General features: G+C 41.6%; 1 protein-coding gene across 1 annotated transcript in view; it reads left to right on the top strand.

The window, feature by feature from the left end:
- The window catches only part of LOC138773000 (arf-GAP with SH3 domain, ANK repeat and PH domain-containing protein 2-like), a 125105-nt gene that overhangs the window by 69100 nt on the left and 38353 nt on the right, over positions 1–17652 (top strand). Inside the window, exons 3-9 of the mRNA XM_069953859.1 lie at positions 64–209; positions 5882–5956; positions 8960–9009; positions 10104–10233; positions 10440–10525; positions 11963–12038; positions 14754–14840. Coding sequence (XP_069809960.1) covers positions 64–209; positions 5882–5956; positions 8960–9009; positions 10104–10233; positions 10440–10525; positions 11963–12038; positions 14754–14840 — 650 coding nt within the window. The remainder of the gene's footprint in view (positions 1–63; positions 210–5881; positions 5957–8959; positions 9010–10103; positions 10234–10439; positions 10526–11962; positions 12039–14753; positions 14841–17652) is intronic.

Below are 17652 nucleotides of genomic sequence, written 5' to 3'. Positions count from 1 at the left end.
CTATTGTGCATTATTGTTCTGTTACAGGAAGGGATTACATTATTTCATATCTTCTTCTTTCAGAACATATCTCACATCTAGAGGTTTATATCGCCACGCTGGAAAAGCTATCATTAAACTGCCGGGACAATGGAGAAGAAGCCCTGAGCAATGCCTTCAATGCTTTTGCTGAGCTTTCTAAGGAATTGTTGACGCCTATGAAAAATGTGGTATGTAGCATTGCTTCTGTAATACCGATATACTGATGTAATACCGATATACTGATGTAATACCGGGCGGCTGATATGTGGCAGGGCGATACAGCTTTTATGTCTGCAGAATGCTACTTGTAGCAGGAATTCAACTTATTACAAAAAATCCATAGATCTGTGTGATGTAATATAACATAACCGTATAAAATATTATTATTTAAAAATATATATATTAAATATATTATTATTAATAATATTATTATTTATTTATATATTATTATTATTATATTTTTTTTTTTTTTTTTTTTTTTTTTAAGCGGTACTCTGGTTAAAAAAATAGTCTTCAAATCAACTGGTATTAGAAACTTATACAGATTTGTAAATTACTTTAGCTGACACAGTGCTCTCTGCTGCCACCTCTGTCCATGTCTGGAACTGTCCAGAGCAGGAGAGGTTTTCTATGGGGATTTGCTGCTGCTCTGGACAGTTGCTGACATGGACAGAGGTGGCAGCAGAGAGCACTGTGCAGATGGGAAAGAATACACCACCTTCTGCAGGACCTACAGCAGCTGATAAGTATGGGAAGACTGGAGATTTTTAAATAGAAGTAATTTACAAATCTTTATAGCCTTCTGAGACCATTTAATTTGAAAACAATTTTTAACGGAGTACCCCTTTAATTACAGGATAGCAACAGGTCTGGGTTGGTGACTCTGGTGAATAAAAGACCTTAGTTTTTGTATGCGGAATTGTGCAATATTATCACCTTTCTTTGTCCGTGTGATGGCTGCAATCCCAGGCTCGGTTGCAGGTGCAATGACTGAAATCGACTGCATCATAGGTCGCCATCAGTTTCCAGCCCGGGCCCCGCAGCCACAATACAGGAACGGCAATATGGCCAGATTACACTTGTGTGAAGTTATTTTAATCCCATGGGGCCCAGCGTGCTATTACATCAGCCATGGTTATGTTGTTCTGGAATACTCCACAGCATTGTTCATGGATCTCAGCACTGTTCTTTACACACTCACAACTCACATTAATTAATATTCCTTTTAACTGAGGAATGAATGCAAAAATGACTGGAAGACTAAGTGCTATCCTTTAATTAACTCCGCCTGTGATAAAAGAAAAACAAAATTATACAAGGGGGAAAAAAAAAACCTTTAAAAAAAAAACAAAACTTGGCATTCTTAAAGGGGTACTCCAGCATTTTTTTTTTTTAAATCAATAGGTTTCAGAAAGTTATACAGATTTGTAAATACAAGTCTTCCGCTACTTGCCAGCTGCTGTATGTCCTGCAGGAAGTAGTGTATTCTTTCCAGTCTGACACAGTGCTCTCTGCTGCCACCTCTGTCCATGTCAGGAAATGTTCACAGCAGGAGAGGTTTTCTATGGGGATTTGCTGCTGCTCTGGACAGTTCCTAACATGGACAGAGGTGGCAGCAGAGAGCACTGTGTCAGACTGGAAACAATACACCACTTTGTGCAGGACATACAGCAGCTGATAAGTACTGGAAGACTGGAGATTTTTAAATAGATGTAATTTTCAAATCTTTAAAACTTTCTGAATTTAAAGAATAAAATAGCTGGAGTACTCCTTTAATCTCTCCTTTTTTTTGCAGTCACCCCTATAGAGAGGATGACTGGCTGAACCTAGAGACATTAAATTTCCTTTAATGCAGGAATTGGTAACCTTCGGCCCTCCAGCTGTTGCAAAACTACAATTCCCATCATGCCTGGACAGCCAAAGGCTGTCCAGGCATGATGGGAATTGTAGTTTTGCAGTTTTACATCATAGGGATGTAACTACATGCAGCACAGAAACAAATCAGCAGGTTCAGGTTTGATGCTTCTAACCAGCTGTTAGTTTCTTTAAAAAAAAAAATAAAAAAAAATAATATATATATTTATATTCATCCGCTGATAACTCAGGCTTGCCCCATATCACGCTTTATTCTGTTCTTTTGCATATCTCATACGACTACTTTGTGTCAAACAGAGCAAGTTTATTGAAGCGTAATAGAAACAAACAGAGATCAACCAAGCAGCATAAGCAATGCGGTTCCCTATATGCAGAATGGTACAAAAAAAGAAATAGAAGAACAATAGAAAAGGCAGCGGGAGTCCAAATATAATAAGATATAATATAGAATAGAGACAGAGTCTCAGGGAGAATAAACAAGACATCATAATAAGATAGAATATGCATAGAATAGAATAGAATATTAAAACATTCCACATTCTGACCGGACATTATTATTTTCCCACTACCACCTCTCATATTACACCCAGTCCAAGTAAATGGAGATTTACATGCTACGAGTGAGTCTGTCTGTGATCCAGAGGACAAACTGCAGGATCCAAAGGGCATGTATATACCATAGAGCTGATAGTATAGGCCGCCATGTATACCCCATAGAGCTGATAGTATAGAGCATGTATACCCCATAATAACTCATAGCCATAGAGCTGATAGTATAGGCCGCCATGTATACCCCATAGAGCTGATAGTATAGGGCATGTATACCCCATAGCTCATTACCATAGAGGTGATAGTATAGGGCATGTATACCCCATAATAACTCATAGCCATAGAGCTGATAGTATAGGCCACCATGTATACCCCATAACTCACAACCATAGAGATGATAGTATAGGGCATGTATACCCCATAACTCACAACCATAGAGATGATGGTATAGACCGCTATGTATACTCCATAACTCATAACCATAGAGCTGATAGTATAGGCCGCCATATATACCCCATAACTCACTACCATAGAGCTGATGGTATAGGCCGCCATGTATACCCCATAACTCACTACCATAGAGCTGATGGTATAGGCCTCCATGTATACCCCATAACTCACTACCATAGAGCTGATGGTATAGGCCGCCATGTATACCCCATAACTCACTACCATAGAGCTGATGGTATAGGCCTCCATGTATACCCCATAACTCACTACCATAGAGCTGATGGTATAGGCCGCCATGTATACCCCATAACTCACTACCATAGAGGTGATAGTATAGGGCATGTATACCCCATAACTCACTACCATAGAGCTGATAGTATAGGCCGCCATGTATACCCCATAACTTACTACCATAGAGCTGATAGTATAGACCGCCATGTATACCCCATAACTCACTACCATAGAGCTGATAGTATAGGCCGCCATGTATACCCCATAACTTACTACCATAGAGCTGATAGTATAGACCGCCATGTATACCCCATAACTCACTATCATAGAGCTGATAGTATAGGCCATGTATACCCCATAACTAACTACCATAGAGCTGATGGTATAGGCCGCCATGTATACCCCATAACTCACTACCATAGAGCTGATGGTATAGGCCACCATGTATACCCCATAACTCACTACCATAGAGGTGATAGTATAGGGCATGTATACCCCATAACTCACTACCATAGAGGTGATAGTATAGGGCATGACCACTATCCTCAATGATGTAACCCTGAAAACATAACCGGCACAGGGCGATTCAGATCATACAGAGTCTCACAGGTACAGGCTTGTGAAACGGGAGCCATGATTTTTGTTTAACAATTGTCCTTTAAAGTGTACCTTTCAATTCAAGAGATTTTTAATCACATTGATGATTTAAAAAGATTACCATTGGTGGTGACAGGTGATTCTAGTGCTTACTGGTCTTATAGAGCGCCCCCTATGCCCCATGGTATGATGCAGCTATTTCTCTTACTCTCCTCTTCAGGAAGCAGGACCAGAGCTGGGCTGTCACAGCACAGCGCACACTCCCCTCTGCTATACCATGACATACTGCACTGGACTGAATAGGCCATTATTCTGAGCTGATTTACACATTAGAAAACTAGATAGCATGTGGAGGGAGAAGGGGTTACTTATGTACTGGGTGTGCAAGGTTCTGTGTGAGCAGAAAGGAACTGCGTCAGTATCACAGAAAGGAAAGGGTTACATTCAGGCCAGATTCACACGTAGCGGATCTGCTGCGGATCCCTTGCCTGTTAGTTTCTATAACAATCTATACTCGCAGCGGGATTGTCATCCCACTGTGAGAATGTAAATGCTGCCCTATTACCCCCCACCATCCGGAGCAGTAAGGGGGCGACTGTGAGTATTGATTCTTATAGAAACTAACAGGCAAGGGATCCACAGCGGATTTCTCTGCAAATTCGCAGCGTGAAATCCACTGCGGATCCAGTATGCGTGAATCTGGCCTCAAGAGTTATTCCACACAAACATAACTTTTGATATGTTGCTGCCCATGGTGAGACTAACAATTCTTCCCATACTTGTTATCTATTCAGTCTCCTTCCCCCAGTTCTGAGCTGCTGCTTTCTGCTGAAGATACAAAAAACTGTGTGTGAGCTTTTCTCTCTGTCTCCCCTTTCCCCCTTCTGAGATGGCAACTTTGTAATGCTGGGTGGGATAATCACAGTGAGTTCATCAGCATCTTGACCTCAGAATATCCCTCTCAGCATTACAAAGAAGCCACAATCTTGCAGATAGATGACTGATGTAAACAAGTCCCTATCTGCAACTTTTTAACTTCTTTGTAATGCTGTCAGGGTTAATCTGAGAGCAAGTCACTGATGAACTCACTGTTATTATCCCTCCTAGCTTTACAGAGTTGCTACTACTTTGCAGATAGGGACTTGTTTACATCAGCCTTCTCAGAAGGGAGGGGGGAGGAGGGGGAGACAGAGAGGCTCACACACAGATTTTTGTGTTTTCAGTAGAAAGCAGCAGCTCAGAACTAGTAAAAGGAGACTGAATAGACAATAACAAGTATGGAATAAATTGTTCATCTCACCATGGACAGCAACATATCAAAATGTTTCACTGAAATACCCCTTTATCATACCCTTTTTAGTTAATACAATGTATATCCAATATGTTTGTCCCATACTTGATGTATACAAGCCCTTATCTCAGTTTTATATGTGCACTTTTTTTTTTTTTTTTACTCTTTTATAGCCAAGTGTCCTAACCAGACCCTGAGCTTAATGACCTCAGGTGACCGTATGATAATTCTGTACAATGCTATCCAATACCAGCAAATCTATTGCAATTGGTACATGGTGTCATAAAAATACAAAAGAATGCCATACTCACATGTCCTGATCCTTCACAGCTGCCATTTGGCTGCAGTGGTGACCCGCCCTTGTCAGTGATTGGCTCAACAGGCAGTTCCTTTTAGGGTCAACCAATCACAGGAACCAGGAAGCAGCGGTGACGAGCAGTGACTGGGAGCAACAGTGGGGGATCAGGGCAGGGAAGTATGGTTCATTTTTATATGCCGATTACCAACTATAATTTTTTTTTTTTTTTGAGTGGACATTCATCATCTTATGATCGCACATATTACACACTTGTGTCATAATGATTGGTATTAAAAGGTTACATTATCATGTATTATTCTGTTTGTTGCCTCGGCTTTCCGTCCTCCCCGGATCTCCCAGTCATCACTTTATAAAGAGATAATGTCTGCGGCCACAGGAGACAAGCTGCGACGAGGATGATTCTGTGACATGAATAGATGGAATATCAGATGCATCTAGATGTGTAATATATTCACTGTGAGATTGCTGACTAGGGCTTACCATCTATGTGAGGAATTATCCGCTTGACTTGCCCGGCACTCATTAATTTGTCTATTTGTCTCTCACAGCTGCAGAGTTTTAATCACAACATTAATTACTTTCTAAACTCGCTGGTCAAAGGAGATCTGAAGGAGGTGAAAGGGGTGAGTATCGGAGAAGTGACGCTGCCGCCATTGTTCCTCTTGTCTTCTAACGTCTGTGAGTCACGTTATTGGGTGGTAATTATGGACCTGAATGAGGAAACCAATGGCTGAGACAATGGCCGTATACAATGAACTGGTATACGGAGTGTGTTCTGCTAAATACTGAGTCATCTCACCAGATACCTGGAGTAGAGATGTAAAACATTGTAGCCTACATTTATGCTATTATTATCTCGGTATCTCGAATTGAGAACGGAGAGGACACAGAATTGCACGTTCCTTAATTAAGGGGCCGTTCACACGTTCCATGCACGGTCGGCAATTACAGAGGGTGTGCTACGTAGTGGGCTTCAGAATTCCTATGATCATTCATATTGATGCTGGGAGCGCCAAGATACATTAAAGGAGAAGTTTGGCGAAAAATTTTATTATTTGCATCAAGGCTTCACTTCCTGGATAACATGGTGAGGTCACTTCCTGGATAACATGGTGAGGTCACTTCCTGGATAACATGGTGAGGTCACTTCCTGGATAACATGGTGAGGTCACAACCCGACTCCCAGAGCTGTGCGGGCTGTGGCTGCTGGAGAGGATGATGGCAGGGGACACTGAGGGACACAGGGCACTGGAGGGACACTAAGCATCCCTTTGCCATCATCCTCTCCAGCAGCCACAGCCTGCACAGCTCTGGGAGTCAGGTTGTGACATCACCATGTTATCCAGGAAGTGACATCACCATGTTATCCAGGAAGTGACATCACCATGTTATCCAGGAAGTGACATCACCATGTTATCCAGGAAGTGACATCACCATGTTATCCAGGAAGTGACATCACCATGTTATCCAGGAAGTGACATCACCATGTTATCCAGGAAGTGACATCACCATGTTATCCAGGAGGTGACATCACCATGTTATCCAGGAGGTGACATCACCATGTTATCCAGGAGGTGACATCACCATGTTATCCAGGAGGTGACATCACCATGTTATCCAGGAGGTGACATCACCATGTTATCCAGGAGGTGACCTCACCATGTTATCCAGGAAGTGACCTCACCATGTTATCCAGGAAGTGAAGCCTTGATGCAGTAGTTAGTGCAGGGAAAAAAAGCACTTTATAAGCATTTCCCATAATAAGGGTATATTGGTGATTTGTATAACTTTTGGGGGGCAATACAATACTTTAATAAAAATTTTCGCTGATCTTCTCCTTTTAAATGTTCATGCTAATGTACTGGCACAGATTTAAACTCCTGGCATTATCATAATGAATGATGAAGCTGGGAGTTGCGAAGTCTGTCCTGTAGCACATTGCGTGTAGTTGTGAACTGTGCAAGGAACGTGTGAATGACCCCTAAGAATAAAGCTGCTTGCTTCAAGATGCCGCGACTGGCAGGATGATTTCCCACTTTCAGGTTTTGGAGCCAAAGCCAGAAACAGTTCATGAATGGAGGACAATTGGAGTGGAGAGGCCAAACTGTTTGAGTTCAGCAACATTCTCCTAACCCAAATGCTCAGTATTTGACTCCCCACGGCGGAAGAAGTTGGATGCAGCCCAAGGGAGTCCTGCAAAACATGGATACAGCCATAGACTCTCTAGGTCGGCATCTGACTTCTGCAGATGCTTGGAGTCAGATACCGAGCATCCAGGTTTGGAGAACGTTGGAAAGACCTGAGACTTCTTGTAAAATTTATTCCCGCATTGGCTTTAATACTTCCAAAAAATCCTGAACGTGGGAACATGTCATGAGGTACATAGACCTGAACATTGCAGATAAGTAGTACAAAAAAAGAGCGAGACAGACATGAAGTCTGCCCGTCCCACATATAATCCGAATAAAAAAAATCTTTATTGGACAAATGAGAATTAGATTAGACCAGAAGCGACTGAGGTTTTTGCTCAGTATTTTGCACCCAAAACCAGGAATGGATTGGAAACACAGAAATACTATGTTCCCACACTGTTAAAATTGAGTGGATGGCCGTCATTTAACGGCAAATAATTACCGTTTCTTTACAACAACGGCTGTTATTTTCCGATAAATGACGGCCATCCACTACAATTTAACAGTGTGTGAACATAGCCTTTCTGTGTTTCCAATCCACCTCTGGTTTTGGGTGCAAAATACTGAGCAAAAATACTGTGTGGAAACATGGCCTTAGGCTGGGGTCACACACAGTATTTTTGCTCAATATTTTGGTCAGAATTTTGCAACAAAAACCAGGAGTGGATTGAAAATACAGAAAGGCTATATTCACACACTGTTGAAATGTAGTGGATGGCCGTTATTTTATAACACGATGTTTCAAAATAACGCCAATTATTTGCTATTAAATGACGGCCATCCACTACATTTCAAGAGTGTGAGAACATAGCCTGTCTGTGTTACCAATCCACTCCTGGTTTTGGTTGCAAAATACTGACCAAAATACTGTGTGTGAACATAGCCTTAGGCCATTCTTACATGGCGTAAGAGCGCGGTTGTTCTGTGATCCGGTCTGGTCACGGAACGGCCGGTGTCAGAAAAGATTGTCTCGGCCGGATGATCTTTACTGCTGTTGAATTCGGATGCAGGCACATCAGTGCGCGTCTGCATCCAAATTCCCTGCTGCACATTGTGTGTACTGACAGGGTTTTCAGTTTCTTGCGGCGCAGCTAGTGATCCCGGCCGGTGTGTACACTTTGAGGGAGATTTATCAAACATGGTGTAAAGTAAAACTGGCTCAGTCGCCCCTAGCAACCAATCAGATTCCACCTTTCATTTTCCAAAGAGTCTGTGAGGAATGAAAGGTGGAATCTGATTGGTTGCTAGGGGCAACTGAGCCAGTTTCACTTTACACCATGTTGGATAAATCTCTCCCTATGTGTATACGCTCCGGCTGGGATCCTATGCTTTCACATACAACGTGTGTGCTGTATAAATTTCTACAACACATACGTTGTGTGAACATAGCCTTAAAGTGCATAGAACATTGATCTACTTTGTTTTTATTCACAGGACTTAAAGAAACCGTTTGATAAAGCTTGGAAGGATTATGAAAATAAATTGTAAGTTGAAGCATTAATGTTCAGTTTTGCTAACAGAAATTTTTGTGTCTTTGATCTCTGTTTTTTAAAAAGAAAACGGTAAATCGTATAAACTTACTGTGTGTGGGAGGAGTCATCACATAGTGACTATAGGTTCAGTATACACAGCTTAGACCAGGGGTGGGGAACCTTTGACCATCCAGCTGTTGCAAAACTACAATTACCTTCATGCCTGGACCGCCAAAGTTTTGCAACAGCAGAAGGGCCAACAGTTCCCCATTCTTGTCTTAGACCCTGAGGTTATGATGGAAAAAAACTGGTCACAGCTAGTGCCAGAGATTTGTAATTTACCTCTATAAAAAAATTTCAAATCTTCCAGTACTCACCAGCTGCTGTATGTCATGCAGGAAGTGATGTATTCTTTCCAGTCTGACACAGTGCTTTCTTTCTGTCCATGTCAGGAACTGTCCAGAGCAGGAGAAAATTCCCATAGAAAACCTCTCCTGCTCTGGGCAATACAGCAGCTCTGGGACATACAGCAGCTGATAAGTACTGTATGTCCTGGAGGAAGTTATGTATTCTCTCCAGTCTGACACAGTGCTCTCTGCTGCCACCTCTGTCCATATCAGGAACTGTCCAGGGCAGGAGAGGTTTTCTATGGGGATTTGCTACTGCTCTGAACAGTTCCTGACATGGACAGAGGTGGCAGCAGAGAGCACTGTGTCAGACTGGAAAGAATACACCACTTCCTGCAGGATATACAGTACCTAGAAGACTGGAGATTTCTAAATAGAAGTAATTTACAAAATTTGTATAACTTTCTAGTACCAGTTGATTTGGAAAAATAATATTTTTTTTACCCTGAGTATCCCTTTAAGAAACGAATTTGGGTCTTCCTTTTTCTGGATCCACTACTAGTTTAGCTGGAAAAAACAACAACAAAAAAAAAACACCTGCATATGTGATTATAGCCTCAGTGTACCCGGCTCTTTGAACAAGAATCTTTATTCAACTTTGTGCAGCCGGCTGATCCCATCTTCCTGTTGATCTTTATTCCACTTGGCAGATTTCCTAAACGTTACATTGATTTCATTAGAATTTTGTGTTTTTGTTAGCACTAAAATTGAGAAGGAGAAAAGAGAGCTGGCCAAACAGTACGGGATGGTGAGGAACGAGGTGGCGGGAGGAGAAATCGCAGAAGAGCTGGAAAAAGAGCGTAGGATGTTCCAATTACAGATGTGTGAAGTGAGTGGCTATACTACTATTAGTATACTAGTATTTCACCATATGTTCTATGCATCCAGTGCTCCCCGCTTTGTTCTCACCAGTAACAGTATTATACAGTAATTCTGTGCAGGAAATATCTGATACCCGGCAACTGTAGTTTTACAAGCTGAAGGTTTCCCATCCCTGATCTAAACTACATGAATTTTTTTTATTTTTTTTTTTAGTATCTGATCAAAGTCAATGAGATCAAAAGCAAAAAAGGTGTGGACCTGTTACAGAACCTGATCAAGCATTACGCCTCCCAGTGCAAGTAAGATCCCAGTGATTTATATACCTCCCGCGTCCCCACCTCCGTGTATAGAGATGTTTGTGAGATGTCAGTAGTGCGGCAAACGGTTAGATATATGTTAGCCTGGGTTCACACTACGAATGGAAAAACAGCTCCATTTTTGTGCATCCTTTTTTCCATTGATTTCCATTATAAAAAAATTTTAAAAAAATGAAAACGCATACCTTTTTTTCTTATTTTTTTAAACGTACACAAAAATAAGGTTGTGTATGTTTAAAAAGAAAAGGATGCGTTTTTTGATCCGTTTTTTTTTTATAATGGAAGTCAATGGGAAAACGGATCAAAAGAGATGCACAGAAATGCATTTTTTGTCCTTTTTTAATCTGCAAAACGTATGAATGAAAGGATGAAATAAAAAGTAGTGTGAACCCAACCATGTGTATGTCATTGCATTAGGGCCTGATCACACTACGTAATTGGTGCGGAGATTCCGCTTGGAATTCTCGTCTGTGGACTCATGTCAATTCTTTGAGCTGAGAGGCCCAGAGAGCAGGGGCACGCGAGGCCTTCCTTTTGAAAGAGAGAGCAGGCGGGATTCGTTGCGGAGTCTGCAGGCAGGGGTTCCGAGCGGAATCTCTGTGCCGATTCCGTAGTGTAAACGGGCCCCTATAGCTGCAAGTCAAACTTTTAGAATTCTGTTTAAAAATAAATAAATGATAGAATGAATAAATAATAAAATAAATAATAGAATAAATAAAATAAATAATAGAATAAATAAAATAAATAATAGAATAAATGATAAAATAAATAGTAGGATAAATAATAGATTAAATATTAGATTAAATAATAGAATAAATAATATAAATTATAGAATAAATAAATAATGAAATAAATAGAATAAATAATAGAATAAATAATGAAATAAATAATAGAATAAATAATGAAATAAATAATAGAATAAATAATAGATTAAATAATAGAATAAATAATAGAATAAATAATATAAATTATAGAATAAATAAATAATGAAATAAATAGAATAAATAATAGAATAAATAAATAATATAAATAATAGAATAAATAAATAATGAAATAAATAAATAATAGAATAAATAAATAAAGTAGACTGTAATCGTGTTCGCCTTCCAAGCAGCATTTATTTTTAGAAATCTACAGAAGGCGGCACATAGAGACCTAAGAACAGGGACTCTCTCAGATGTACAAGTGCTGGCTCTTTTGCCATGAGAGCAGATACTGTCGCTCAGTAGGAGAGGCTTCCTGATAAATAAAGCCTGTCATGTAAAAGTAGGCTGAGATAAAAGTGCTCTTGAGTCACGGCCGTTGAGGAGGCAGCGGCCGTGTAATGACTGCATTTAGTAATTGCATGTGCACCGAGCAGTCCCTCGCATGTATACATCAAAGTGGTGATATGACCCCAGAATAATGACTTATTTGTAGCTTTCTGCAGGAATGTTTGCAAGCTACCGAAAAACTGAAATCCTACATTGAGGGCCTGACTGCTGAATTGCAAGTTGTAAGTATTTTCTTGATTATTTTCACTTTTTTTTCCAGCTTCATCCTCAATATCAGAATTACTGTTAAAGGGGTATATTAGCGATTTGTTTTAAAATTTCAAATTAACTAGTGTCCGAAAGTTATATAGATTTGTAAATTACTATTTAAAAATCTTAAGTCTTCAAGTACTTATTAGCTGCTGTATGTCCTGCAGGAAGTAATGTATTCTTTCCAGTCTGACACACTGCTCTCTGCTGCCACTTCTGTCCATGTCAGGAACTGTGCAGAGCAGAAGAGGTTTTCTATTGGGATTTGCTGCTGCTCTGGACAGTTCCTGACATGGACAGAGGTGGCAGCAGAGAGCACTGTGTCAGACTGGAAAGAATACACCACTCCTGCAGGACATACAGCAGCTGAAAAGTACTGGAAGACTGGAATTTTTTTAATAGAAGTAAATTACAAATCTCTGCCACTTTCTGGCACCAGTTGATTTGAAAGAAAAAAAAATGGTGAACAACCCCTTTTAAGAGGTCCCATAATGAGACATATAAGGGGGAAATCTTTACATCTTTGGCTATTTTATAAGGGTTTCAGGCTGATGTATCTATTCTCTTTATGAAATCATATACTGACTATGGGAAGTTAGTTTATCTAATCTTTGGGTCAGTCAGCAGCAGTGAGCTCCACTGTATAACACTGTGGAGGATGAAACATTAGTCGGTGGATACATCAGTCTGACCACCCAGCCGCCGCTTCTCCTCACCACACAGTCCGTCCTTCTCGTACAGTAATTAGCTCATCCCTCTCCTTCCCCTGAGATTGTCCAGACGCAGACGGCTGCAGGTGAACTCAAGGTCTGTGCGCCATCCGGCTGCCTCTGTGACATGTATCATCCTTAGCGCTGACATTTCAGGCCCCATGCTTTATCATCAAACAGACATCCCCCTTTTCACCATTAATTATATTAGTATTGTTATACACTTCCAATGTATACCCTTAGGGTGTTATTACACTGGCCAATGGAGGCCCAATAATAACTGTAAACGAGCGCCGATCTGCCTATTACACGGCCCGATAATCGTTTAACAAGGGCTGCAGGGACATCGTTACCGATGTCCTTGCAGCCCTTGCTTTTACTTTATACATTACCTATCCATGCTGCAGGGCTCCTCTTGCTCTCTTCTTCTCCCCGCGCTCCAGCTTAGAGTGGCCTGTCTCAGCTGACAGGCCGCTCAGCCAATCACTGGCAACTGCAGTCCTGGCCTGTAATTGGCTGAGCGGCCTGTCAGCTCAGACAGGCCGCTCTGAAGCTGGAGCGCGGGACCCAGTGAGAAGAAGACCACAAGAGGAGCCCTGCAGCCTGGATAGGTAATGTAAAACGTCAGTCGCTGGCCGTGCACTGCTATTACACATAGAGATGCGCGTTCACGCCCGACAATTATAGGTTCACATCTATATCAACGATCAGCCGATGATCCTTGTCATCGGCTGATCGTTGTACTTATTACACGGAGCGATAATCGGCCGATAGTTCCGTGCAATAGTACCCTCACTCATGTAGAGTCAAAATAATTCCATTGGGTAGTAATAATGTATATTCTGAGCTGTACTGCCTTGGCTAAACTTCTTAGATTTTTTATTAAAGGGGTTCTTCAGAGAAAACAATTGTTTTTAAATCAACTGGTGTCAAAAAGTTATACAGATTTGTAAATTACTTCTATTTAAAAAATCTCCAGTCTTCCAGTACTTACCAGCTGCTGAATGCCCTGCAGGAAGTGGTGTCTTCTTTCCAGTCTGACACAGTGCTCTCTGCTGCCACCTCTGTCCATGTCAGGAACTGTGCAGAGCAGCAGAAGGGTTGATTACCATAGAAAAAAAATTCAAATCAACTGGTGCCAGAGATTTGTAATTTACTTCTTCTAAAAAAAAATCTCAAGTCTTCCAGTACTTATCAGCTGTTATGTTGTGCAGGAAGTGGTATTTTTCCCAGTCTGGAGAGCAGGAGAGGTTTTCTATTGGGATTTGCTCCTGCTCTGGACAGTTCATGACATGGACAGAGGTGGCAGCAGAGAGCACTGTGTCAGACTGGAAAGAATATGCCACTTCCTGCAGAACATACAGCAGATGATAAGTACTGGAAGACTGGAGATTTTTTAATTGAAGTAAATTAGAAGTCTACATAACTTTATGAAACCAGTTGATTGGGAAAAAAAATTCTGTCCAGAGTACCCCTTTAAATCTCGAGGCCTTCATACTTAACACTTCACTAATGTATATGGGGGGGCGTTATCACATAGAATTTAGTAAGAACAAGGAGAGCTGTAGTGTAAAGCACGCAGGGGCGCAGAGAACCATGTATAAGGCAGAATTATGATCCTCTGAGCTGTAGTCACACACCCTAGCCCTGTCCTAGTGATTAGTTACTGCGGCCTATAGGTGGACATTCACACCCATAGATAAAACAATGCTGATGTGAATGTGACAGCTATACACACAGCGGGCTCAACATTTTATTGTCTCCATGGACTATTGCTGAGAACTGATGACTCGTATGTATCTGGGATAGCTGACATATCTGAGCGGCGAGGGAGCTGCCTGTGCCCCCGTGGGCGGGAAAGGGGGGATAGCTGTAACGTTTAGCGGTAAAAGGAGTCCTTGTAAGATTATTAAAGAAAATAGTGACCTGACACGGAGTGTCTCCTAATGCTGTCACTTGTGTGCGTGTTAATGTCAGGTCAAGAGCCGGCAGGAGGAGGAGAAGAAGCAGCTCTGTTCTCTGCGGGATATGCTGAAGCCCACGCTGCAGGTCGAACCCAAAGAGGTAAAATGAATCCCTTATTTTCCTTATCACTGTAGTTGGATCTCATATATAGGATAACACCTATAGTCACCTATTCTGCCTTCCTAGTTCTTGGATGGGGAACCTTCGGTCCTCCAGCTGTTGCAAAACTACAATTCCCATCATGCCTGGACAGCAAAAGCGAAGCTTTTGCTGTCCAGGCATGATGGGAATTGTAGTTTTGCAACAGCTGGACAGCTGAAGGTTCCCCATCCCTCACAGTGGCCATTTTACTAGTAAACCCCCAGTATTAGTGAAGTGCATGTATTGGTTGGCTGTAGTAGAGCCTCCCTATAGTACAATGTGATACTACATGTCCTGTGCTGCTCTGTACCTGTGCCAGGATGAGCTGCTCCTTTGGGCACCAGGTGAGGGCGGCTTTGATTTATTTTTTTGGGACCCTGTGATCTGTACTGGACCCTAAAACCGCTCCGGTCCTCTACATAGAAAGTAATTTACGGTCTCTAGTTGATCTTTCTGACTGTTGTATATAAGGAATTGCTTTGTCCATATTAATTATCTGCTTATTTTCCTTTAAATCTTCAATTTTTTTATTGTCATTTTGGGATGACATTTTGGGGGTTTCAGAAAAAAATACCAGTTTTCCATAGAGTTTTGGTCTCAACAGACAGTGGTCCCAACAGACAATGGTCCCAACAGGCAATGGTCCCAACAGACAGTGGTCCCAACAGGCAGTGGTCCCAACAGGCAATGGTCCCAACAGGCAATGGTCCCAACAGACAATGGTCCCAACAGACAATGGTCCCAACAGGCAATGGTCCCAACAGGCAATGGTCCCAACAGGCAATGGTCCCAACAGGCAATGGTCCCAACAGGCAATGGTCCCAACAGGCAATGGTCCCAACAGGCAATGGTCCCAACAGGCAATGGTCCCAACAGGCAATGGTCCCAACAGGCAATGGTCCCAACAGGCAATGGTCCCAACAGGCAATGGTCCCAACAGGCAGTGGTCCCACCAGACAATGGTCCCAACAGGCAATGGTCCCAACAGGCAATGGTCCCAACAGGCAATGGTCCCAACAGGCAATGGTCCCAACAGGCAATGGTCCCAACAGGCAATGGTCCCAACAGGCAATGGTCCCAACAGGCAATGGTCCCAACAGACAATGGTCCCAACAGACAATGGTCCCAACAGACAATGGTCTCAACACACAACGGTTCTCCTGGAACCAATTAATATCTTATGTTGAGGGACCATTCTTTATTGTCCATAAAACCTATATCTATTATCTATGTTCTAAAGATGAAGACCTAGATGTAATGAGTTATTCACTATCGCACACTGACGCTCAGGGACAGTCTTCTCAGTGTGAATGCTCCCCGCAGACTGGCCTATTACCGGTTTTGCTTATATACAGTATCTGCAAGTCCTGGCGTGACCACAGGTCATTAAATCCACAGTCAGGCTGGAACTTGTGTTCATATTTGAGATGCAAAAATTCAAATGTGATATGCTTGTCCTCGGGAAGCCTTCAGCAACAGTGTTTCCTCATACGCCTGGTAAATATATCAACAACCTGCCGGAAAGGGATGCCATCATACATTAACAGGCGTACCATTGAGTTTATTGTACTGAGCATATTTAATTTTATGGCTAAGTGAGTATATTTGGTCCATTTCCGAACATATACCGTCATTTTGTGAGACTTGTGTAGCGGAGCAGAACGTGCTGTTCAGTCCTGCAAAATTAAAATCTGCAATTGGAAAGTCACTAGTTAACCATGTTTGGTCTATGAAACTCAATGGGCAGTTGCAGAACTACAATTCCCATTATGCCTGAACTGCCAAAGGGAAATAGTTGTGCATCTGTTAGGAGACTGAAGGTTCCCCACCCCTGGTATGAGGGCATTGGCATAAGAATCGAGACTCTGCTGTTATTTAAAGGGAATGTGTCACCTAAATTTTCTTTTACAGATTAAAGTCAGATACTAAAACTTCTTATTTTATTCTAACCTGTTTCTATTTTCCGACTTTAATTTCTTTAATTTCACTTTTTGTACATTACTATGGGGGCGGCCATATTGCCTGGGCTGTTCTGGGACAGCATTTAGTGACATGCTTTACAGCAAGACTCCAGGACATAGACAATAATACACTGACTCTGTCTTCTTGAGATGAATGTGAAACATTACTGAGCGCGCTCTGTAACCTTTGAAAAGGTCATTCCACAGGGAGCTGCTGTTGTCTCCTCTAATGGTGTCACATGATGCTGCAATCCTATACAGATCACTTAACAGCAGCCTCCTCTTATCACCACAGACACAACAGGAAGTCTCAGCTTAGTTTTAGCCCCAGTGGTGAGAATGAAAACTGCAAGATCTCAGGATTATTTTATAATCTAGATGGAAAATTAGAAAAAAAATTCTGATGACACATTCCCTTTAAGGACTTAAGTACTACATTATGGTTTTTACTCTACAAGCCATAGATGTATGAAAGTGAAGGGGGTGTAATTCTGTAATGTAAGATTCCGAACAGGCACAAATCCACAGTGAGGTTAGTATTAGCAGGGCCGAGGAGATGTCACAGACTTGTTTCTCTGCCTTTTGAGCTTTACCAACCACAAGGATAGAAACCTATCAACCTTGTCAATGAGATGTGCCAACGCTCCCGAGGTGTTGGTGATAAAACCCTGCATTGACATTTATGCATGACAATCACCATTCATATAAATAGCAATTCAGAGCCAAGACAACAAAGTCTTCTAGCAATCTGAGCGGTAATGTCAGGGCTGCATCAATATTGGTTACTTACAGTAGAAAGATTGTCATAA

The sequence above is a fragment of the Dendropsophus ebraccatus genome, chromosome 14, assembly GCF_027789765.1.
Source record: "Dendropsophus ebraccatus isolate aDenEbr1 chromosome 14, aDenEbr1.pat, whole genome shotgun sequence".
NCBI classification, from domain to species: Eukaryota; Metazoa; Chordata; class Amphibia; order Anura; family Hylidae; genus Dendropsophus; species Dendropsophus ebraccatus.
Note: the sequence above shows the minus strand (reverse complement) of the source record. Positions and strands in the feature narration are given on the sequence as shown.